Source organism: Chiloscyllium plagiosum, chromosome 22, assembly GCF_004010195.1.
Source record: "Chiloscyllium plagiosum isolate BGI_BamShark_2017 chromosome 22, ASM401019v2, whole genome shotgun sequence".
NCBI classification, from domain to species: Eukaryota; Metazoa; Chordata; class Chondrichthyes; order Orectolobiformes; family Hemiscylliidae; genus Chiloscyllium; species Chiloscyllium plagiosum.
Genome location: NC_057731.1, coordinates 43,389,964 through 43,415,731, shown reverse-complemented (window position 1 = coordinate 43,415,731; position 25,768 = coordinate 43,389,964). Strand labels below are relative to the sequence as shown.

At 41.7% G+C, this 25,768-nt stretch overlaps 1 protein-coding gene across 3 annotated transcripts in view; it reads left to right on the top strand.

Annotated features, from left to right (window-relative positions):
- cfap43 (cilia and flagella associated protein 43) overlaps positions 1-25,768 on the top strand; it is a 120,614-nt gene that overhangs the window by 30,942 nt on the left and 63,904 nt on the right. For all 3 annotated transcript variants that reach the window (XM_043712887.1, XM_043712886.1, XM_043712888.1), the window contains 8 exons: positions 1,550-1,666; positions 5,775-5,855; positions 7,884-8,032; positions 9,793-9,896; positions 10,296-10,445; positions 20,391-20,557; positions 23,793-23,945; positions 24,672-24,805. In XM_043712887.1, the coding sequence (XP_043568822.1) occupies positions 1,550-1,666; positions 5,775-5,855; positions 7,884-8,032; positions 9,793-9,896; positions 10,296-10,445; positions 20,391-20,557; positions 23,793-23,945; positions 24,672-24,805 (1,055 nt within the window). The remainder of the gene's footprint in view (positions 1-1,549; positions 1,667-5,774; positions 5,856-7,883; positions 8,033-9,792; positions 9,897-10,295; positions 10,446-20,390; positions 20,558-23,792; positions 23,946-24,671; positions 24,806-25,768) is intronic.

The window sequence follows — 25,768 nt, the reverse complement described above, 5'->3', positions numbered from 1 at the left end:
ATTTTGAACTTTATTATTTTTGGGTCATCTTTTGTTGTATTTTAAAACTTTCCTAATCTTCCGGTTTACCTTTTTTTTCAAATAACGTCTTTTTTTCTTTCAATTTGACACTATCTTCAACTTCCTTTGTTAACCATGGTCAGTTTACCTACTTCCTTCTTCCTAACTGGAATATATCTTTTGTTGTGAGACCTGGGCTATTTTCTTAAATATCTGCCAATTTTCCTCAACTGTCTTTTCTGCTGAATTCCTTTCACAGTCCACTCCTGTTCGCTCCTCATCTTTATGTAATTGCCCTCATTTAAGTTTTTAATATTGTCGTTTCCCACTTTTCCTTCTACACCCTTCATCATCTCTTCCATCCCCATCTTTTCCCCAACCCAATCTCCTCTCAGCATATCCCTTCTTCCCCTTTTCATTACATCCTCCCTTAACTCTTTTCCAATCCCATGCTCGCCTTCTCCTCACTCTTCCCCATGTCATCACCCTTTCTCCTCCATCTCCCTTGTCCTTCCCCCACCTGCATTCCTTGACCCACTCTTCCCCTCATCCAACACCTTCCTATCTCCTCCCATTCCCTGTCTTCCTCAGCATCTCACTCTCCTCATCCCTCTATATCTATTGTCACAAAACTAGTTTCTTTTTTCTAAAAGCTGTTCCTTTTCTCAAGGATACTATGTCTTTGGTTTTTTTCAGAGGGGTAATAAACTGCTCTCGGTGCCAATTAGACTGGTTTGGTACAGAGATTAAAGGGTATTGAGAGGCATTTTTATTTATATGTAAACAAATGAGACTTCAGGCCATAGTGGTCATGTTTTAGACGTGATCTGTATAATGAAAGGGGGAGTGGTCAACTCTCGAGCTGAGCAGTTTAGTTCAGTCCAGAACTATTTGGGAGTTCAACAGTGAGCTGTGTGGAAACAAGCTCTTTGTCTCTCTCTCTCTCTCACTCTCTCTCTCTGCCCTTCTAATTTCAACCTGTAAGCATCTGTTCCATTTTTCAACTGTGTTTCAATAGTGTTTGCTTATTGGGACTGTTGTGTATATTCGGAACAGCATAATTAAGTCTAGTTTGGATAGACTGAGTTCTGTAGGGATTCTTTATTCTGTTCTTTGTGTTTCATTATGTAATTTTGTGAATAAACTTTTGTCTGTTTTAAAACCTGGTAGTCAACCTCACTAACTTAATCCAGGTAATTTTCACTATACATTAACCAAAACAAATTGCAAAGTTATGGTCTGTGCTGCCTGCTTGAGAATGTTTTAAGTGGTCTGGCCTAGTCCATAACACCATCCACTGCATGCCTTCCACATCTTTCCTCCCCGTCCTGTCCCAAATCCCTCTTGTCTGTCCTCCCCGCCTTCACTGCTCTGTAAATGTAAATTGTTGCCATAATGATTTAGAGTTATGAAGTGAAAAAACAGTACCAGTTCGTGAATAATGGCAAACAGAGAGGCTGGTTATGGTGAGCTCTGGTAATGATGATTTAACCATTTTAGGTTTTGGAATACAAGGGAAAAGTACATTTTGTTTTCCTTTTCCTCTCAGGGTTCAATGCATATTTACAAGCCATCAGAGCCAGACAAGGTGACCACAGTCTTAGACATACACAGTGGGGACTACGTATCAGCAGCTCTGCTGGGGACAGGGAAACAATACTGTGTGGTAAGATTAAAAGTAACAAAACTAAAAACGTCAACTCCCTGTTACTGTATTAGATCATTTCAATGTTTCTTTAACCAAGATAGAGAATATGGGAACTGGGAGATTATACTGGAACTAGTTTGTCCACAGCTGGAGTGTTGCTTACAGTTCTGGTCACCAGAATTTTGGAAATTGGAGGACCTTTAAAACTGAGTCCTTTACTATTCCATATTTAGTATTTACTGTGTAGCATTAGACCTCATTTAATTGTGTTACAGTAGTAACTAGTCTGCTATAAATGTAAGCAAAAGATTTATTAGGTGCTGCACCACCTCATTAACAATGCAGTGTTTTGGAAGTAAGAAATCTTTGTAATTGAAGAAATGAAAAGTAACCTTAAAATGTAAATGGGCAAGGGAACAGTGGCCATCCTGCCATTGTGAATAGCTGCTCATGGTCATTGATTGACAGGGATAAGACACAGGGATGGACCTCTGTGTTTCTACATCCTCAGAAGAATTCATGTGCTCAACAAACATTTTTTTCTATTGGACATAAAAGAATATAAGTTAAGCAAACGTTCATGTACTTACTCCAATACATGGGTTTCCTCGAACATTCCAGAACCTTCTCCTGGCCTCTGGAACTGTTTGGACACCATTAGCCACTTGGCTGATCCTTCCAGGACCACCAGGGCGAACGATGATGTCACTTCTCCCCCCGCCGCTGCCTCACAGACCGCAGCCACTGCTGACCATACTACCTTCGCGATCGCCATCCACTCAACTATCTCTGCAACTACTGGGAAGACCACCGTTGCCCCGACCCCCACAGGATCCATCACCACCGCTAGATTCACCGCCCGGCACAGTGACAATACCTGCTGTGCATGCCACTTCCACCCCCACAGTTGTCGCCACCGCAGCCACTTCTGCCCCTAAAGACACCACTCACCTGGACACTGAAGACTCTATCGCTGACATCACTTCTGCCAGCAGTGACATCACCATCGAGAACCAGACTGAAACAGCGCCGTTGTCACGTGTGATGTCACTTTTGCACCTGTGGACACTGCTGTTAGCCCCACTTCCACCCCTTTGTGAGTGTCACTTCCATTGGTGACATCATCCCTGACCCTATAATCACGCCCACTCAAATGACTGTCTCCGTCCCCACCTCCAGCTCCAGCCCCACCCCAGGTCCCAACCAGTATCCTTCCACTGACACCCTCATCCGCCTGGCTGAACTGGTCCTCACCCTCAACAACGTCTCCTTCCAATACTCCCACTTCCTCCAGACAAAAAGGGTAGCCATGAACACCCTCATGGGACCCAGCTATGCCTGCCTCTTTGTCAGGTACATGGAATAGTCCATCATCTGCAGTTACACCGGCACCACCCCCCACCTGTTCCTCCACTAAATCGATGACTGTATGAGTGCCACCTCGTGCTCCCTCGAGGAGGTTGAACAGTTCATCAACTTTACCAACACCTTCCACCCCAATTTCAAGTTCACCTGCTCCATCTCAGACATCTCCCTCCCCTTCCTGGACCTCTCCATCATTGTCTCCGGTGACCAACTAACCACAGACATCTACTACAAACCCACTGACTCCCACAGCTACCTAGACTACACCTCCTCCCACCCTACTTCCTGTAAAAATGCCATTCCTTATTCCCAATTCCTCAGCCTCTGCCACATCTGTTCCCAGAATGACCAATTCCACCTTAGAAAGTCCTAGATGGCCTCCTTCTTCCAAGATCACAACATCCCTTCCCAGTGGTTGATGATGCCCTCCAGTGCATCTCCTTCACTTCATGCACTGCCCCTCCCAATGCAACAAGGACAGAACCCCCCCCCCCCCCCGGTCCTTATCTGCCACCTCACTAACCTCCGTATACGTAGCATCATCCTCTGCCACTTCCGCCACCTCAAAACAGACCTCACCACCGAACTTATATTTCCTTCCTCACCCCTCAGCCTTCTGGAGAGACCATTCCCTCTGTGACTCCCTCTTCAGGTCCACACCCCCCACCGGCCCACACCCTACTCCTGGCACCTTTCCCTGCCACCGCAGGAAGTGCAAAACCTGTGCCACACCACTCCCCTCACCTCTATCCAAGGCCCCAAGGGATCCTTCCACATCCATTAGAAATTTACCTGTATCTCTACCAATATCATCCTACTGTATCCGTTGCACCTTGCACATCAGGGAGACAGGACACCTTCTTGTGGATCATTTCAGAGAACCTCTCTGGGACACCTGCACCTACCAACCCCACTGCCCCTTGGCTGAACATCTCAACTCCCCTTCCCACTCCGTCAAGGACATGCAGATGCTGGGCCTCCTCCACCACCAAACCGTCACCACCCGAAGCCTGGAGGAAGAACGCCTCATATTCCGCCTTGGGACCCCACAACTACACGGGATAAATGTGGATTTCAACAGCTTCCTCATTTCCCCTCCCCCCCCCATATTATTCCAGTCTTAAGCCTCCAACTAGGCACCGCCCTCATGACCTGACCATCACCTTTCCAATCTATCTGCTCCACCCCCCCCCAATCTATCACCTTCTCCCTCACTTTCATCCACCTGTTCCCTTCTCAGCTACCTCCCCCAACCACACTCACCCTCCCATTTATCTCTCAGCCCTCGGCCCATAAGCCTCATTCCTGATGAAGGCTTATGCCCGAAAAGTCGATTCACCTGCTCCTAGGATGCTGCCTGACCTGCTGTGCTTTTCCAGCAACACAATCTCGACAGGGATAAGATAGGTGATTGACACTGCATTAATTGCAATGTCGAAAATAAGGATATTAACAGGATTGGTGGGGAGAGAAGGAAACTTTAAGACCAAAAGACCATGCGAATAGGAATGGGAGTAGCCAGTTGGTCACTCGAGCATATTCCATTATCCTATGATCATGGTTGATCCAACATTTCTCACATCCACTTTCCTGTGTTTTCCCTGTAACCCTGGATACCTCTACCGATCAAGATCTATCTATCTCAAGCTTAAATACAGACAAGGATTCTGTCCCACAACTATCTGTGGCAAAGAGTTCCAAAGAGAGAAGAAATTCCTCCCCATCTCAGTCTTAAATTGGCATCCCTTTAAAATCCGAGACAATATTGCCTGGTTCTGGACTCACCCACGAAGGAAAACATTCTGTCAGCATTTACCCTGTCAAGCTCCTTAAGAATCCTGTATGTTTCAATGAAATCACCTCTAATTCATCCAAACTCCAAACTGTTTAGCCTTTACTCAAAATGCAATCCCTTCATACTAGGAATGGTGCTCGTAAACTTTCTCTGAACTGCCTCCAATGAAAATATATCTTTCCTTCAATAGGGGACCAAAACTGCTTACAATACTGCAGATGAGGTCTCTCTTGTACAGTTGGGGCAGTAAACTGCACATATAATGTCATTGATGTACAAGAGAGAGGTGTAAGAGTGGACTCCAGCAGTTTGAGCCCAGGCCACTTTATCTGCCAAGCCACACTTACATCCAGTTCAAAGGCTGGCAAGGTGAAGATTGAAGAGTGTGTAGCCTGTGGGTTTGAAGAGGTGGGAGTATGGTGGGATGTTTGGGAAGGTTACAGCAAATGAAGATAGGCAGTATAATACTCTGGTTTCTCCTCACCCCAAGGACACTTAGAAGTACTGCTTCCTTCCTGATGGATTTCACTGAGGAGATCTGTACCATAGGCAGTCCACTCAAACAGTGGTTAAAATATCATTCAGGACTGCATGGCATCTCAGCGGACCTATATATATCTGTTAATGAGCGTCCTTTGTGTCTTAGACAGAGACCTTAGGCTTTTTAAAATTGCCAGCCTGTGAAAATCAAGTACAAACAGAACTGTAAATTGTAGGGGCTTTAAAATCACCATCCCCAAAGAATATGGGATTTGATACAGAGCGAAGTTCCAATTACTCTGACCTCATCAAACACTCCCAGGACAGATATAGCACAGGGATACACTCATCAGACAATGTGCAAGTGGTTAAACAAGTATTCAGAGTTGGGGATAAAATTGCATGAAATTGTCTGAGGAGTACTATGTAATGTGCTACTTCTTGTTCTAGTGATTATGTCTATTTTGATTATGTGTTTCATTGCAGTCAGCAAGAATATTAGGTGCTGTGCAGGTGTGGTCAGTTGCAGATGGGAAACTCATCAGTACGCTTGTCCTTCCAGTAAAGGTAAACTATCCTGTTTCTCTAGCCCTGTTTTCTTATTTCTCCTCAAAATAATTAAAGCAGTGTCTGGACAGTGGGGAGGTGTTTAACTGGATAGCTTTTTGACTCAGCTAGGACAGGTTTGATGGGCTCAATGGTGTCCTTTTGCACTGTGAAGTTCCACATTGGTTGGAAAACTTTGGTGTTCCACCTGCTTGGCCTAAGGTCATAGTGTGACGTTTGGGAGTATTCCCCCATTATGCTCAGCATATGAGCATTGCAGCAGAACCCAACCCTGTACCCACTCTGCACCCACAACCAGCAACATCCCTGCAGTAGCCCCTGATAGCAATCTGCAATGATAAAATTTATCATCTTGAGATTTACTATTGACCAAAATCTGAACTGGACTAATGATATCAATATTGTGGCTACAAGATCGGGTCAAAGGCTAGGAACTTGGCAGCAAGTAACTCACGATTCCTGAAAGCTTGTTCTACCTACAAGGCACAAGTCAGGAGTGCGATGGAATACTCCCCATTTGCCTGGAATGGTGAAGCTTCAACAACACAGGGAAGCCAGATACCATTCAGGTCAGAGCAGCTTTCTAATGATCTGCTGTCTCCACCATCCTCTTTAAAATTTAAAACTGTTCATGTTGGGTCCAATGGCATTGAGCAGACCACAATTTTGTGATCTTCCCACCCTTGCCACCTTCAAACTTCCTGGTAAGGGGCAGCATAAATTCCAATCCATTTGTTTCAGATATGAACCACACATTCCTTTGCAACAGTTAAGTGACATGAGGGAAGCCATAGACCATTCTGGATTCATATGTGCAGCCACAAAAGCCCTTTCTTCTTCTGTGACTATTGAATCTTCTATCGTTATTGTTACTCTGATCTTCTGTCTACCCCACCACCCATGCCCAGACACCCTATTCCTCAAAGGAACCATTTCCCCTATAGTTATTCAGAATTGATATTGGCTGGAGGACAAGATAAGTACAAGGGACTTCTGCGTTATCAGTCTGGTCTTTCTTGGCTGCCTATAGGTTACTCATTTCTTCGCTGCCTGCGTCCACTTAAGTCGCAAGCTCACCACCTCTAGAAACATGCTTTTTATCTATCTGTCAACTCGGTTTTGGAATCCTGGTCAAACTCTGAAATTTGAAGTTGAACTCCTCCACTTCCTGAGTAGGTGGTTATCGAGGACTAGAACTGTGTTGTCTTGCCATGTCTCAACATATTGAACCGCTAACTAGACTCCTCAGATATAAAACCTAAGACTTACTTGGACTTCAATTTACTTAAAACTTACCAAGTTAAAAGTTTTACGAGTTTAAAGAATCATTAGAGTACTAACTAATTATCTTAGTTTCTCCCATTGTCTCAACTTCCTGTCATACTGACATGTCAATTTCTATTTAAACAAATATTTACCCTGCCATTCTTCTTCCTACTATTGTTCAGCCCCACACAGGAAGCCTTGTCTCCTGTTCTGGTTATGCCTGCGGTCATCACCCCCTCTATTACCTCCTCTTACATTTGTGTTCTCTGTCCTCAATCAAAAAGGGAGCTCTTCCCTCAGCTGTTTTTACAATTTATTACCGACTAAGAATTAAAACTGCACTCAGCCAGATCAGGGCAGCAATTAAGTCAGTAAATGCCCTGCTCCATGTTAAAAATCACACAACACCAGATTATAGTCCAACAGGTTTAATTGGAAGCACTAGCATTCGGAGCATCACTCCTTCATCAGGTGGTTGACAACCACCTGATGAAGGAGCGGCGCTCCGAAAGCTAGTGCTTCCAATTAAACCTGTTGGACTATAATCTGGTGTTGTGTGATTTTTAACTTTGTACACCCCAGTCCAACACCACCGGCATCTCCAAATCATGACTGCTCCATGTTAACTACCCTGGTTTCACTGGGGTGGGGGCATGCTGGAGATTAGATTAAAACCCCAGGAAGTTGTAGTGCTAAATAAAAATTATGTATACATTAACACATTGATGAGTGAAAATTTATGACATTTCCTTCTTTTTTCAGATTAAAGTTATGGCGAGCTGTCCTTCCTCCAATTATGTTGCTCTGGGCACTGAAACTGGTCACATCTATTTCATAAATCTGGCAAAGGTGGAGACCCCTCACCTGGTTTACCAAATCCATCTCCACAATATATCAATACAATGTCTAGAGTAAGTAGGAAGCAAAAATGATATTTGTATGAAACCTTTCTGATTATCTCAGGACAGTCAGAAGACAATATTTTTCACTTCTCTATCTTGAGTTTTCTATGTTGCTCATTTATTTTCAGTAGTTTTGGTTGAGAGCAGTAACAAAAGGAAACCAGGAAAACTTCAACTTCCCTCCCATCAGGCCATGATATTTAATATGTTCATCTGACATGCAGAGAGGACATTCGTTGAAAGGACATATTGTTGCTTCACTGCTAACCCTCTAACATTGTGGTGCAAATCTCCATGCAAGCTGGAGGAACAACACCTCCTTTACCACTTAGGCACTTTATAGCTCTTAGGATTCAATATTGAGTTCCCCAACTTCAGAGTAGTCCATTTTTCTTACATTCCCCACCTTCTCCCACCTTGTTTGTGTTATGTTAGCTTTGCTATCAAGACAATGGACACATTTTCTCCCTTTCACAGCTAACATTTACACCAGCTAGTTGTATCAATCGCTCCTTTACCTACGTTATACTTTGCCTTTGTCTTTTGTTCCTGGCATGCTCACCCATGTGTTCCACTTGCTCTTCTTGCCCCCTGTGGCAAGCATAGAAAATCACCATTTTCTAGATCCTTTTATTTCTGAAACAGACTCTAAAGTGCACACAAGAAAAGGTGCATAAAGGGTTTAACCAAGAGGTATCTCTTTACACAGACAAACAATAGCAAGAAGAAAACAAATTAACATCCTTAATCAGACGTCACTTAAAAATACTGTAGCCAGTTTCCTCTCCTCAGACATATTAAGGCTTTGGAGAGAGTACAGAGGAGAATGACAAGACACTTTACAGAGGCACGTTTGTATGGGGGGATCCCATAAGATAATGAAGGGAGTACATTGCATTTGTGTGAAGATTTGTTTCAATAATTGGGTTTGGGGGAGCAGGGGGTCACAATCTTAAGTTGCACAAGATTGTATCTAGGTTAGATATCAGGAGGTGATTCTTTACTCAGTGAATAGTGAACCTCTTTACAGGCTGCTGACTCTGAGCAGTTAATACAGATTTACTGAATTCCTTCAAGTCAGTGCTGGTCCTGTTTCTGGTTGGGGGCAGGGTGGAGGAGTGTTGGTGTGATCACCCCGGTAACAGTGCCAGTGTGATTTCCAGGACTCGTTTTGATAAAAGAGGAATTTTTTTCAATTACTTTCTTCTCCAATCAGCCTGGGGCTTTTAACATTTTTATAGCTAAACCCAATAAATCACCTGACTGGATAGGAGTTTAAATACTGCTGCACAAAGTGGCATCATGTTTGGATGGACCAGAGAGATTTTCCCTAATCTTCGTTGTCCATATGTACAAATTCAAAGAACTGAAAGAAAGTTTCTTCCTGCCCGACATTGTTCCCACAATTAACAAGAAGATTAACTCTGTTTTTGTTTATTAATGGTGTAAAATGGCTGCTATATCAACAATATCAGCATTTCCAGAGAAAGTTGGTGGGTCCAAAACACTGGATTACTTCAGAGAAAGCCAACCCTGTATTGAGAAGCCTGGAATTTGAGAGGAACAAGACCAAATTGTTTTATCTGGTCATCCTGGATTGTTCAAATCTTCAACCCATTGTTTATAAATAATTTAAAAGCTTCGGTGATTTTAAAGAAATCTCAGACTTTTGTAGTATACAGTGGACCTGTAAAAATATTGCTCTTCAGTACTGTGCAATGAAAGGTACAGCTTCCAATCTTCTGTTAATGTTATTTGTGATCTTTTAGATATGACCACGGGGGTCAGTACCTTTTGGCTGGATGCTCTGATGGACATATGTTCATTTTGAATGCTAAACCCTCCAAGCAGTTTAAAGTCCTCGGATATACAGGTAACCATTCCACAGACGCATGCCATTTGTCAGCTGAGCCCCCAAATGATCCACAATCATCTTATTTACAAAGGCTAAGTTTTTGTTGTTCCCAATTATCTTTGGATTGTCAAAGACAGTCCCTAAGAAAACAAGTTGCTTGTTGATCTAGTGATAAGTTTTCCCATAGTAGATAATGAGAAAAACTCCCTCCATACTGCCCTTTCAGATTCACCCAAGACAGGTACAGCATGGGGGTTAAATACACTGTAACATGTCAACCTTAATTTAACCTGCACCAGTGTCGTATTGTTGATTTCGTTTTTGAGTATTGTGTTGTCTCAAAGCCAGCTCATGCATTGTCTCCCTGCTTTGACATTGTAATGTTTTACCTTATTCCCTTTTTTTTTTGTCCAACAGAGGTAAAAGATGAAATTATGGGATGTTCTCTTGCATTTCACATGTCAAAGAAAATGGTGAATTGCCTGATATTGGCAAGCCAGACTGGAGATGACAAATCACATGGAGCCACTTGGCTGACTAGATTTGATCTTCTTGGAGATCTCACAGGTAGGAAGAGGACCCAGGACTGCTGTCTCAGTCAGGAATTCGCTACTAATTTGTATTTGCAGTTTTCCATTTCTTTTCTTGTAATATGAGCTCTGTTTCTAATCATTGGGACTTGCTTCCTTTATTCCAGCTATAGTTTGAGCACTGCATTCAACACCCTGACAATAAATTTATTAAGATTTTTTACCAGACAAAAACCCTCACCTTAATTCCTATTCCAGGAAATGATCTGGATTTCAACTTGCAGTCCACATCTAATTGAAAACAGTCTAAATATTATTGAACTTGTTCAGGTCTATTATCATTTACACTGTTAACCTCCCTTTTAAGATGCACACAAACTACCAGAATTAACCTTCTTTGCTAAACCATTAAAGAACAAAGTCACAAGTTAGCAACTGTTAACAAAAACTATAAAATGCTACAAAACTTCAGCAGATCAGGCAACATCTATGAAATTACCTTTAATCAGAAACAATTGTTAACTTTAGGATCATAATTAGTAGCATTTAAAATTTGGTAGTGAATCAGCAAATAACAAACAGACAAGGTTCACTGACAGGTAGAGGAGTAGGGTTGAAGAAGCCATAATTATCACAGTAATTCAGCTCTATCAGTTTACTGACTGCAAATTTATAACTGAGAATAGTGAGATTAGAGTAGATTGCTTGCACAGTTGACAAACTTTGTTGAAATTGTTAAAGTCTGATGTTGATGGTTTGTACTATTTAATAACATCTACAACCTTTGTTTATGAGGTGATGCAGTGAAATTGTTTCCTTGTCCTTCTTGTGGAGTGATGTTGACTGTAATAGTCCAAACCATGGAGGTGATAATCATTCCCTTTCAGTACCTTTGACCCAGTTGGATTTGTCCTATGTCTAGTCACTGTAATCATTCTAACAGGTTGAGATCCCATCTCTCTGGGTCGGACAGTAACTTGCACATGAAAATTTATCCTGTCGCTCTTCTTCTAAGGAACCAACAATACTTTAGTCACTCTCTTCCTTTCTATATACTTATAAAAGCTCTCACATTTTGTTTTTACATTCCTGGCTAGGTTGCTGTTATATCCTATTGTTGGCCTTTTACCCCAACATGTTTATTTGCCTTTTGATAATTTCTGAAACACTCCAAACCCTACTGCTCTTTGCAACAAATAAATCTCTTAATGTAATACAGTTCTTAACCTCCTCAGAAAGCCACAGACAGATCATTGACTCAGTTTTTAATTTTCAATGTAATGCATTTTAATGAATACTCTGAGTTTCTTCAAATGTTTCCCACTGTTTAAGCACTGCCATACCTTTTAGTATATATGACTAACCAACCTTAGCCAGTTCACCCTCAGACTATATTATTGAGGGTAATTTTATGATTCTTGCTTATAATTTAAGTATGTCAGTTTCAAACTGCAAATAGAATTAAATTGTGTTATGTTCCCTTTTCCCTCTGAATCTTTTACTATGGTGTTCTTAATGAAACATATCTCATTACACGGAACTAGATCTAAGATAGCTTGTCCCTAGGTGATTCCATTACATAGTATTCCAGGAAACTGTCCCAAAAAGCATTCCAAAAGTGTCTTCCAGATCACTCTCACCATTTGATCGGAAAAGTTAATCAGAGCTATTACATTGCCTTTGCTACAGGCGCCGACAATTTCTTATTTAATGCTCTGTTCAACAGAGTATTACTACTATTGCAACTACTGTTGGAGGCTTGTAGACTACTCTCATCAGCTTTTTTGATTCTTGCTATTGCTAATTTGCACCCACACTGATTCTGCTTCCTGATTTTCTGAACCAATATCCTTTCTCCTTAATGTTCTTGTCATTTTTTACTATCAGAGCCTCCCCTCTCCCTTTTCTATTCTGCCTATCCGATAAAGATATATTTAAATTTATTCTCAGGAAATTCTCCCAATGAGGTATTAAGACAGAATATTCTCTGTTATAAGACACTGGTCTACAGGGGAAATGTTTGACGTTGGTGTTATGTGGCGCTATTTATTATAGGGTTGTATCTGGGGAAGCAGCAGGTACCAAGTTTTCCAGCATACATACTATGTATTTTAAAAGCAAGTTTGCCTGGTGAGTAGCATATAGTAAGGAACATCAGGGATCGGAATATCCTATATTTGATTTCTGCTTTTTGCTGCATTAGTAATTCCTAGCCAGAGAAATGGTAGCTCATATAGTCAGGGAAGGAGAAATTGGCCACAGAGCCTGATCCAGAGGCACCTGCTGGAATGTATTGGATTGGGTGGTGCTAATGTGTCTCTTAACTAGATTGACAGAGCTGTCTTATGAGGGAAGATTGAACAGGATAGGCTTTATTCACTGGAGTTTAAAACAATGAGAGATGATCTTATTGTAATATACATAATTTTGATGGGCTTGAAAAGGTGGATGCTGAGATTTTTTTCCCTGGTGAAAGAGTTTAGGACAGTTTAAAAATTAATGGTCTCCCATTTAAGACTGTGACAAGAAGAAATTTATTTTCTCGGATGGTCATTAGAGTTAGGAGTTTTCTACTCCAGAGAGCAATGGGGACTAAATCATTAAATATAATCAAAGCTGAGTGAGACAGAATTTTGATCTCAGGATTCTTGGAGAACAGACAGGAAAGTGAAATGGAGTTAATGCTCTGATCAGACCAACCATGATGGTCTTAGATGGTGGGGCAGGCTCAAGACAACGAATAGCTGACTCCTGCTTCATTTCTTAAATTCAAGCTTAATGTACGCAAGGAATACATGACGTTGTTGCCCATGGCATCAATTCAGTTTAGAAATGAATAGAAAATGAAGAGCAAAAAATATGTTTATCTGCCCTGCACGTGTTGTGGAGAAAATAAAGAGAATCACCAGGAGACGCAGAGAGTTCTTCAAGAAGTAGGTCTTTTATTTGCAAACAAAAAACCGTGACACTGAGAAAGCAGATTCTCGAATGCCCCCCAACCTCAAAGTCCGTGGATTTTTATATCCTTTTTTGTCATGTTTCTGTTAGCTTATTAGCATGTCCAACTATATTAATCAAAGTACCTCACCCTAGCTACGCAATAAACCAATGATGTTAGTTCCCATTATCTCTTTAGTTGTACATTCTACTTAATGTTATTCTAATGTCACGGTTAGATATTTATTGCTAACTCTGCTACAGTGATCTTCCATTCCAGACTAACCTGTCATGATAGATATTTAGCTATTCCATCTATTACAATAGTCTCCTGTCTCAAGCTGACTCTACTAACTATTAATTAGATATTTTAATGTCATGTCCCAAATATTTATGGTCCCAATCCTGTCATAATAACACTTAACAGAGAAACTTGCTTTACTACTTGTGTTATCTCATCTCGCCACAGTGACCTTTCAGCGTTAACCTTACTCTGATAATTGGTGTAAGAGCATTCTACTATTCTTATCTCATCCTGCCTTCCAAGACCACAGATTGCCAGTGGTCTTCATGCTTTAATCCTTCCCATGCTTTCATGTTCTTTATTTTCCATAATCCCCCCTTTGGGACTTACTGGTCTCACCTAGAGAAAGAAGACAATAAGCTCAGCCCCTCTTGTGCCCAATACAAACAATGTAGGACCCAACACGGACTAAATAATTTTCGGAGTCTGAAACTTAAAGGGTTATTCGTCCATTCCTGGGGTCCTTTGGGCCAATAACCTGTCTTCCAATAACTAGAACAGGACAGAAGACCCAAGATCCCTCACAATCTCAGACACGCGCTTTCTTCAGAACTATCATTGACTTCCCCACGTGGACATATTCCTTGCATGTGGCAGTTGTCAGATCATAATAGTAGACCAGTGGGGTTCCATCAGAGGAGTAAGTACTTCCTGGGGTAGTTGAAATGACCACAAGTTGCCGAGTAGTGTCGCAAACTAAAAAGGATTTAATAAAAGGTAAAGCACAACAAAAGACGAAGGTGACAACAAGCAAAACTGCACCTACAATAAGACTAATCTTAACAAACCATGCTCCCCAAGACCCAAATATATTATTCAGCCAATCAAAAGCCTGATGACCAAACCCCACATTGTTTATTAGCTCCCATCTTAGATTCTTTAGTTTTCCATTACTTTAGTAAAAGATCCCCTAGGGCTAGTGTTGTTAGGTAAAAGGTACAGCAATGCTCCCCAAACATCACATAAACCCTGTCTTTATCTGCCAGTATCCAATCTAAGACCTGTCTGTTTTGTCATGTCATTTTGGTAGTAGCATCCAATCGTTCTCCAAAGGCCACAAGGGAATTGTCAGTATAATTGATAAATGGTTGTAATAAATGTAATTAAGCGCAGCAGGTCAGGCAGCATCCAAGGAGCAGGAGAATCAACATTTTGGGCATAAGCCCTTCTTTGATTCCTGAAGAAGAGATTATGGCCGAAATGTTGATTCTCCTGCTCCTTGGATGCTGCCTGACCTGCTGCGCTTTTCCAGCAACACATTTTTCAGCTCTGATCTCCAGCATCTGCAGTCCTCACTTTCTCCTCCTTCATAAATGTAATTAATCCATTCAGCATTCTTGCTAACCCCTATCACTGGGATGAGAGCTTCCCAGCCTGTGGCAATCTCATTGCGGGCCTTAAACTCATTAGGAATACCTCTTGGCTGTCCTATGCTATCAATCCGAATTGTCGGATCAGGGACATACCATCGCTTAGTTCGGCACAAAGCTGACTGTGACATAGCATCAAGCTGTGTGTGTGGTGATATAACTACATTGTGTAGGAGCATTACACGGGCAGAGCTGCCACTCCAATCAGCAAGCAATGTTGAGTGCAACTCTCCTTTCTTCCCACACAGCCACCAAGTATCTGCCAGTGGGACGTGTTGAGAATTTAAAACAGCCCCAAATGTGGTGTCCACCTCGCGTTCCATCGTATTCCTGCAAAGACCCTTAAAATAGCCTACTGATGTGGAGCCATTTCGCTTAAAGCATTCAAAATTCAACCCTTCCTGTATCCTGAAAGCAGCCATAGGGAACGTATAATTAGGCTTACTGGTGGACCATGGGATACTATAGCCACACCACCTTTGGAGTTGCTGCCTGCCCACATCATCCTGCTGATAGAACATAGAGGCCTGAAGTAGGAGGCACCAAAACGGGCAATGGGATTGCCTGTAAGTTGATGAATCATCTGGGTTGAGAGATTGGCTAGAATGCGGCAAACGCCATTGAGTTCAGGTGGTCGAGTTATAAGGCATAGGGACAACATAGTATGAGGGGTTGCCTTTGTACACAAGAAACAATCCTGTCTAGCCATCATTATGGCCGTATAGTTTGCCCTTTGATATCAGTGATTGTCACGGGCGTGTACCCATGTTAGGGCAGAGAGGTCTGCACTTCTAATACATCTTTGCCTCACAGCCTGAGTGACCCTGGCATTACCAGTCCATGTCTGCCAAATTAATGGTCTCCAAGTCTGAGTATGCAGGCCTGGCATCAGAGAAGGGGGTCTCTTGGGCATCCCCCATGTTTTCCCCATCCCCGCTGCAGGAGAATTATGCTCCACATCTCCATCATGATCATTTCTGGAATGATCAGTATCCCCAAGAACTTCACCTCTACCTTGTTCGGAACCCTGCTGACGGGTACTAGCCTCCTGTGTGCCCTGCCCATGTCCAAGTTCCTCGGCCTCAGCTCCACTTACCTCAGTGTTAGAGTTAGTTTGTGCTGGTGGGAGAGCTTTAGTACAATGATTAAGGTGGTACCATACATGTCGTCCTTCCATTTGGATGGCGGTAGGTGATGCCTTAGTCACTACGAAAGGTCCCTCTCTCCTCGGCTCATTCCAGTGTTTTCAAAAAACCCGCATGTATACCCAATCCCCGGGTTTAATAGGTCCTTCCTCGTTGACAGGTGGTGGTTCCCTTTATGTTTCCTGCAGGTGGATAGTCTCAAGTATCATAGTTAGTCTCTTCACCTAGGCACTGGCATAGGTCTACCTGTGAGCATCTCATGTGGTGTTAGATTGGTCATGCAATTAGTCTGCATGTGATAACCCATTAGCGCCAGTGGCAGCGCATCAACCCAATTAAGGTTGGTGCTTGCACAGATCTTGTTAATTTGGCTTTCAATTCCCATTAATCCTTTTCACCATACCCTGTGACTGGGGATGATACACACACCAAACCTCTGTTTGATTCTCAAAGACTGCAGCACCAACTTAACTACTTTCAATTTCCAATGGTATACCAAACCTTAGGATAACTTCATTCATCAGAAATTTCACTACTGTCCCAACCTTATTTCCACTGGACTAGCTGATTCACTCTCCCCAGATCTGTATCATGCTGTGACCACAAAGTGGCTGGTAATGCATCTAATTGCTCATTACCATATTGATCATCTTCCTCCACTGACACTGGCATGCTCCGCTGGGGTGTTACCTTGACTTCCTTCGGATTCTCTGTCAAGTTGCAGCATGCTAGGATTTTAATATAGCTGCCATCCCCGGATTCCCAAATCTCTGTCGTGAGCATATGCCATTCCCTTACTGTTTCTACATGCCTGGCCATAGGTCCTAAGTCTTTAGATTGATATCCCTTATTTACCAGTAAGGTTACATGTGGTGCGGCGCTTGATACACTATACCACTTTTCCAGGAATGCATTTCTCTCTATTTGCAGGATCACTGCCTCTCCCTTAATACTATTGCTTCACTTCTCAAATGTTGTGGAGCAGTGATTTCCTGCTGCCACTTCCTCTCTAACACCTCATCCTGAGACTCAACAAATATCACTGTACAGTGCAGCTCAGACTTAGGTGGTCTTGCTTTAGTCAACATCGTCAACACTTCTGCTTCCCACATCCCCCAAATGTCTTGAATATCACTTGCTATATCCCCATCCAATAAATGTTAACACCTTTAACTTCTTGCATCACCAGTTACGTATTGGCCTTTTCTACGACAAAGCCCTGCTATGTGCACTCCAATCTTACATCTGACTGTAGTAAAGCATCCCTACCTAACAAGTTAATTGGCGTCTCTTTAGACACTAATATTGGCAGAACTATCTCCCTACCTTCCATTTCTAATCTTACTGGAGCTATAAATTGAGTTAACTGTGATTTCCCTGAGAACCCTACAGTTTTAACAAATATAATTGACATGGGAAGGTGAGAGCCATGCCGCGGCTGTACACAAGTGTATGTAGCTCCAGTATCTATCATCACCAGTGTCTGCTGCCCTTCTATATTAACTTGTATTACTGGTTCTTGATCAGCCTCCCATGTTACTACAGGGTACTGCCCCTACCCACCCAGGTTCTCAGGGCATCCCTAACACATCCCATACAGGTTAACAGGTCCTGCTGGGCCTGTAGGTATCTGGGAAGTGGCCACTGGGGATTCCTGCCATCTAGGCCCGCTATAGGGAAGAGAGGGCCCAGTCCAATAAGGGTAATTCCTCCTAAAGTGGTCTGGTTGATGGCATTCCCAGGACATCATTTCTGGTCCCCTTTGAGCCTGATTATTTATCATGTACCTTAATCCCCCATTCCTACGTCCCTGTCCTTGGGGACTCCAGTTCTGTTTAGGCTGTTGTTTAAATCTGTCCTGCCCTGGATACATCACCTGCAGGAAAGCTTCTCTGTCTGGCTACCTGATTGGACCCCCCTTGCACCGGCACTCAGTTCACGCCAGAGTTGATTACTCGGTTCTTACTGGCAACACCTTTTTAGCCTTCTCTTTTTCTTTCTTTTTAAGCTCTTTGAACTGCATTTGCGCCAGCTTCCTTTATACCACTTCCTGCTGTTCAGATAGTTTCTCTTTGTCTTTTCGAAACCTTTCAACTGCATGAGCTACCTGATCTCTAAATTCCTGGTGGCTCATTGATGATGTCAGACCCACCACCTCCTCCAATCTTGACCTGACTTGGGAGGGCATTGCCTCAATGATGGAATTTCGGAACACTGTGGTCAGCAACTGATTAGTCTCTATGTCTTGCTCTGTTTCCAGCCTCCACTTCTTTAACTGTTTCTCCAAGTAGGCAGCCAGGTTTTCACTTTCTCCCAGTGGATCCCCTCTAAGAGCCTGGGGGTCCATTTTGGGTGGATAACAGTCTCTTAAGGCCTGCCATACATTCTGTCTCACTCGATCAAACCCGACCCTGTCAATCATTGGATTGTCTGCTGCATTTTTCAAATGGGCTTGGACCATTATTTCCTTTAACTTCGGGAGCCCTACCAACCTCACAAGCAGTGCCTTCACGTCTCCTATAGTCAGCAATCGCCCTGTGGTTTCATCTTCAAAAGCCCTGATCCACTTTCCCGCTCCCTCATGTAAACTGAGCAGCGCATTCTTCAGCCCTTCCAGATCCTGAGTTCCCCAAGGAATGTATTGTGAGTTTCTCCCTTCTTTAATAAGGAGCGGTAGCATCCTTCCCTGTTGACCCTTTCTCCCTTTACCGACACTACTTCTCAATAAATCCTCCTCAGGCTCTGAGTTTGATGCTATTTCTAATTCCTCCCATTCTTTAGGTACTGGGGCCTTTTTCTCTCCTTGTCTCGCATCATCCCTTTCTGCTTGCTCTGCATCACTTTCACTGCTTTTCTCTTCAGTCCTTTTTTCGTATTGCAATGAGTATTCCTCAATTGCTTTTTGTTCCCTTAGCCCACACAGCACATTAATCTCATGTTTCAGCTTTTCCTGCTTTTGTTGTATAGCTTCTATTTGCTTCTGCCTGTCCCTTTTCTTTCTTTCTCTTCTTTCCCTCAGTTCATTTTTGTCTTCCATACTTCCATCCCATTCTAACTGTCCCTCTATTTCTACTATTCCCTTTATTACTGGACACTGCTTCAATGCCTCTTCATTCAAGTAGGGAGGAGGTCTATTCAACTCCTCCACATCTGGGTATAGAGGGGGTGGGGGCTGATTCCTGCTTTTCTGTCTCCTGTAACTGCTCAGCTTGTTCTTTTGCAGCTTTCCTAGTCACCACAGGTGTCTGACAAGCTACTTTTAGTTCCTCAACCTCTTTCCTGAAAAGTTTCAGTCTTTTCAACTCCTAATCCCTCTTTTGGTTTCTATTTTTAGATTTATCTTTTGGCGTATTGTTCTTAATTAGCCCTTCCATCTCATTGCACATATGTATATCCAAGATACCTTCTTTCGGCCATTTAGTCAATAAATCCTCGTTCTTTTTTCCCATTCTCAGAAATTTGTACAATATCATTTCTTGCCACTGGAAATTTCTTACTCAGTATCTCAACTGCAGTCCCTTTATCCATCCTACAATATATTTTAGTCCAACCAATGTATTATCGTTGCTCTCATAAATCACTTCCTCATACCCTTCAAGTCCGGTAGTGCTTTGTCAATAGTTTAAGCAATCCCTAACTTTACAACTTACAATTATCCATTACCAATCTATCAATTCCTAAGCGTCCTCAATTGCAGTTAGTTAACACAAACAACCTATTCTCATTCATTCAGCCTAAACCATTCCAACACTGCACCTTCAAAATGCACCAATCACTAACGGTTTCTTGAGAAATTTCGCTCTCAAAAAAAACTATCTTAAATTCTTACAGTGCAAAATAAAATCAAAATCAAAATATTTTCCATAAACCCTGGAATCTCCTCCTTAAACCCCTCCACCTCTCTATCTCTTTCGCCTCCTTTCAGAGGTCTTAAGGAGCATCTTAGACATAAGCTTTTGGTTACCTGATTTAATATTGCCTTCATGATGTGGTGTCAGATTTTATTTGATTCCACTCTTGTGAAGTATTGTGGGACATTTTTATTATGTTAAAGGTGTTATATAAATGCAAGTAATGTTGTTGATGTTCAGCAAATGCCCAGTTAAATATCCTTTACAAATTCAATAATTGGCTTATACCTGGTGTTTAAAATATATTTGTGTTTGGAATATGCAACGTTTCACAACTTGTGCTGAATGTGCTGCACATATTAATTTATTTCCCAGCATCTTCTACATCTGTTGATCACCGTGGAATGATGAATGATGTTGCTATTCGGAAACAAACTTGTCAAGCCGAGTTGCCTTTGACCTCTGTAATCCTGAACACCGACCTTCACGTCTATGGGTACTGCACTTTGACAAGGACCATCTATAAATACAAGATCTCTAGGGTACTTATGAAATGTATACTCATTCTCTCTGCTTTCACCATCTTTCTCTCTCACTTTACCTCTCTTGCTCCCTCTTTCTGCTCTCACCCTCTGTAATAACTCAGGAAGCCTAACTGGTAAAGAGCATAATTTATTGTGGAACACCAAAATAGAGTCATAAGACATGGTATACATGGGCTAGTCCCAGCCTGGGACAGATAGATCTATGGACCCAATTCTGGATGTTTTATTAGGTATTTTCCAATCAACCTGCTCAGAGATATTAATACACACTTCTGGAGCAGGTGGGTCTTGAACATGGGCCTCATGGCTCAGAGGTAGGCACACTACCGCTATGCCACAAGTGACTCAGGATTGACTTAATAAAGGATTTATTTGATGAGTTTCAGTTGGACAGGCCATTGGCTGTTACCAAGGGAACTCATGCTCAATGAGCTCCACAAGGAGATTAATTAATGATTCCCCATTGGTGTTGTAGAGATTATCACAACCTCTCTTTGAACTTTCTCTCTCTCACACACACACACTCACTTACTCTCACCCCCTCTCTTTGCGCTCTTCACACTCTGGACTCTCTCTCTGTCTCTACGCTCTCACTTCTCCTGTCAGTAAGATTTCTCAATATTTCCAATGATCAATATTCTCTCTCTTTCCATGTCATGAAACTGAATATTCCATTCTCCCAAGAGCAGAAAACGAACCCCCTCAAACCTGTCACCAGCGCCTGTCCTTACCCCTGCAGCCTCTTTTCATATGTGTGCCTCTTAATTGGCTGACAGACCAATTAAAGATGGCAGGTAGGCTGTCTAAGGTGGAAAGCTGATCAGAGACCTTCCAGCTTGTAAAGGGTGCCGACTGCAAAGCTAGCTAACAAAGGGGGCAACAGCCTCTCTCTGGGAATTTTTTTACATCTTTAATTAACCCCTCTAAAGGTTATCCATGGCTATCACTCCACTGAGGCAAGCATATAAAAAAGGCCTCAGATATGGGACCACCTGACCTCCCCACCTCCTAAAATCCATTGCCTGCCATCAGGAAGCTTTCTCCAGATATCTAGACGCTCGCCTGCTAATTGTAGGAACCAGAAGCTATCTGGAAAATTACAGCATGAATAGCCTCTACCTCTCCCCACCCTCTCTCTGTTTTTGCCTTTCTCTTTCTGTGTCTTTTTGTGTATTTTTCTGTTTCTCTCATAGAGTCAAAAATTAATTATGACACAGAAAGAGGTCCATTTGGCCTATCAAGTCCATGCAGATTATCAATTCAGTCAGTCCCAATCAATCTCCTGCTCTATCCTAGTGGCTCTACCTAATCTAAAACTGTCATAATATTTTACAACATCTTGTATATTTTCTTTGTGACCCAACCAAAGCTTTGTAACTATCCAGCATAACTTCTCTGTTTTTGTTGTCAATATCTCTATTTATGAAGTCCAAGCTCTCATATCACGCTCCTAATATATCTTGCTGCCACCTAGGATCCATGTGCACAAACCCCCAGGTCCTTCTACTACTGTAGAATTGGACCATTAAGTCAAAATTACCCCACCCTATCCTTCTGAATGCACCATCTCACACATCTGCCACTTGTAGCAACCTGACTGTTTGCCACTTCTCCAACTTTGGTATGAAGGGCAAATTTTTAAAATTAACTCTATATTTCAAGATCCAAATCATTTACATATAAGCAAAATAAGGTGGTCCTAGCACTTTGGGCCTGAGGGACACCATTGTCTACTATGCTCCATTCATAAAAACAACTATTTACCATAGCTTGCTGTCTCTGTCCTTAAAACCAATTTTAATCCAAGCTGACACTAATTTTCTCATACCATAAGCCCCAATTTTGTTAACTGACTGTTATGTGGTATTTTGTGAACCACTTTCTTAAAATGCATCCAGACAACATCTACCATGTTCCTTCATCATACTTCTTTGTTATCCTAAAAAAAAAATGATTATTCAAACACAGTTTGGGGTTTAAAACTGTATGCTGGCTCTCCTTAACATACTTCACTCAGTCTCTTACTATGTGGATTAACACTTCCATGCTTTCGGGTTCCGTTTTATTTTGACTGCCATTCCACTTTTGTCTACTCTCTCTGCTAATTGTATTTTCCTCTTCACTTCCCTCAAATTATTGTATCTGCCTCTTACTTGAAATATTTACCTTGTGTACCTTGTGCAATTTCTTTTTGTTTAATCACACTCTTTATTTTCCACATTATCCTAGAATCTCAGCTTTTGGCTCCCTATCTTTTGACCTTGGTGGAATGTACCTAAACTTTACCTAAAAAAATTTGTTGATTTGATACAAATTGTCTTATTATTTTTATAGATATTCTTGCATTTCTGTTATTATGCCTTTGATTCCATTTTACCTAGCTAAGATTCCCTCTCAACCTTTGACTCTAACTCATTTTAATTTGAGTTCTACTTTAGATGCTCCATAATTAATTTAATACAATGATTATTCTTATCCTATTGCTTTCCCCAAACCACTGGGTCTAGTCATTCACTAGATCCCCAGTGCTGATCTCTATTTGGGCTAAAAACATAATGATTAAGGAAATTCTGCTGAATAGAATTCAGAAATTCCTCTTTCTTCTTACTCTTTTAACCCAATCAATACTTGCATGATTAAAGTCCCCAATGTGACCACATTTCTGTGATTCTCTGAAGGTTTGCTCCATTATCTCATTCCCACCCACCACTTCTGTTTGCAATCATCCTCTTTTTGATTCTCAGCTCTAAACAAATGGGTGCTGCCATTGATCTCTCAAACACACCTTCACTTTCTAACAGCACAATATTTTCCAAATCAATAGTGTGACCCACCTCCGTTTTCTCCTTTTCTATCTTTTCTGAACACTTTGTATTCTTGTATATTAAATGCTTAGTACTCACCATTTATAATGCCATGTCACTGTTATTGTTACTACATCATATTGCCAGGTGGCACTTCTTCCGTTTGTCACTCGCCAATCATATTCATCACATTTTGTGCATTCTCATTACATATAGCTGGGAAATAAATACAACACTCAATTGCCAAGACCCATTATCATAATAAAAATAAGTGCATTTTTAACATGTCTTTCTCTTTATCACATGACTCCCTGCTCTGCTCTTGACTAATACGTCCTACTCCCTGCGCAAAGCTAGCCAATGATCTGTTTCTGCCCCTCACTCTTTCAAAACTCCATATATTTCTCTCTTTCACTTTCTCCCACTAGGGTTCGTCAAATGATTCATTTAGCCTGATCACTCAGGCTAAAGTTGAAGGTCACCAGCTAGGACCAGGATTCCTCTATCTCTCTGCAAATCAACAGTACTTGGTATCTGTGGCCAGGGATGGATACATTCAGTTAAGAGATGCCAACAACCTGGTAAGTACCTGCTTGAGGGAGTGCCTTTGGAATTATAATACCTATCCCATCATCCAGACATTGTCTGTATATGGAGGACTTGCAGGAACAAATTCAGCAAGAATACAATCATAGTAATATCTATTATGAATTTTTGATTAATTGTTTAATCTACCCTCTCCTCTGTCTATTTGATCTCCTTCTATACTTTGTTAGGATAATTGTAGTGTTGGAATCAATGTTTGGTCCATTGAGTTAACATGAATCCAAGATTAGGCAGACCTGAGAACAGGTGTGTTTATGCCAGCAGAAAGAATTGGGTTTTATGTGCACAAAAAGTGTTAAATTGAAAAGGCTTTTAAAAATGCATATGGCATCCTGGGTATGTTTATTTTAGGAAAAGAGTGAAAAAAAAAGAGGCTGTATTAAATCATTAAAAAACATCATTTAGTCCTCAGCTAGAATACTGAGCTTAATTTGAGGACTGCACTTGAGAGAGCATGCAGTGGAGATTTAACAGAATGGTGTCAGGAAATAGAGGCTTCAGTTCATGTGGAGAAACTGTTAAAACTGGTAATGATAGGGCAAGATTTAATGAAGGTATTCAAAACCAAAAACAGTTTTGATGGATAATTTCAGAGGATCTGTTTGTTTGCATTTAAATCAAAATATTGCCTTTCTTGGAACCTGTCCCGTGGTAGTGGAGCTAAATCAATGGCAGCTAAAATTCTGACTGTTTCCAATCAGCAGGGAACGCACCTTGAGACTCCATGTCACTCATATCGGCTAGGAGGAGTCAAATCAGTCACCTTGTCATTGGACTGTCGAACTGTTCTTACCACTGGTGTCCACGATGGTACCATAGTGTGTAACACAGAAAGGTAAGCATCACACAAAAAAAACTGCAGGATACCATTCAGTGCCTTGAGTTTGATCCACTATTCAATTCGATCATAAGGTTTCACACTGTCATATACACAATTGATTTTTGATTCACAAATGAAATTAAGGAGGATAAAATAAAACAAAGAGCTGCGGATGCTGGAAATCTGAAACACACAAAAACAGAAATTGCTGGAAAAACTCTGGACTCAAAAACTCTGTTTTCTCTGCACAGGTGGTACCAGACCGGCTGAGTTTCTCCAGCAATTTCTGTTTTTGTGTGTTTCAGATCTTATCCTCATATACTTAACTAGTTTTCTCATAAATTCAAGGAAACTCGAATTACTGGAGAAACTCTGGACTCAAAACATTAACTCTGTTTACTCTGCACTGGTGGTATTAGACTGGCTGAGTTTCTCTATCAGTTTGAGTTTCTGTGAATTTAAGAGAAAACTAGCTAAGTATATGAGGGAGAAAATAACCAAACTATCAGTTGTTCTGCTATAATCCGCATTTCATCAGCATGAATTGACAATAGAAAATAGACAATAGACAATAGGTGCAGGAGTAGCCCATTCAGCCCTTCGAGCCTGCACCGCCATTCAATATGATCATGGCTGATCATTCCTAATCAGTATCCTCTTCCTCCCTTATCTCCATAACCCTTGATTCCACGATCTTTGAGAGCTCTATCCAACTCTCATCAGCGGAAACATATTTCCTGCTGCCCAAGTGTCCAATCCTTTAATAGTCTTATATGTCTCAATCAGATCCCCTCTCAGTCTTCTAAACTCAAGGATATACAAGCCCAGTCGCCTCAGTCTTTCAGTGTAAGGTAATTCCGCCATACCAGGAATTGACCTCGTGAACCTACGCTGCACTCCCTCAATAGCCAGAATGTCTTTCCTCAAATTTGGAGACCAGAACTGCACACAGTACTCCAGGTGTGGTCTCACCAGGGC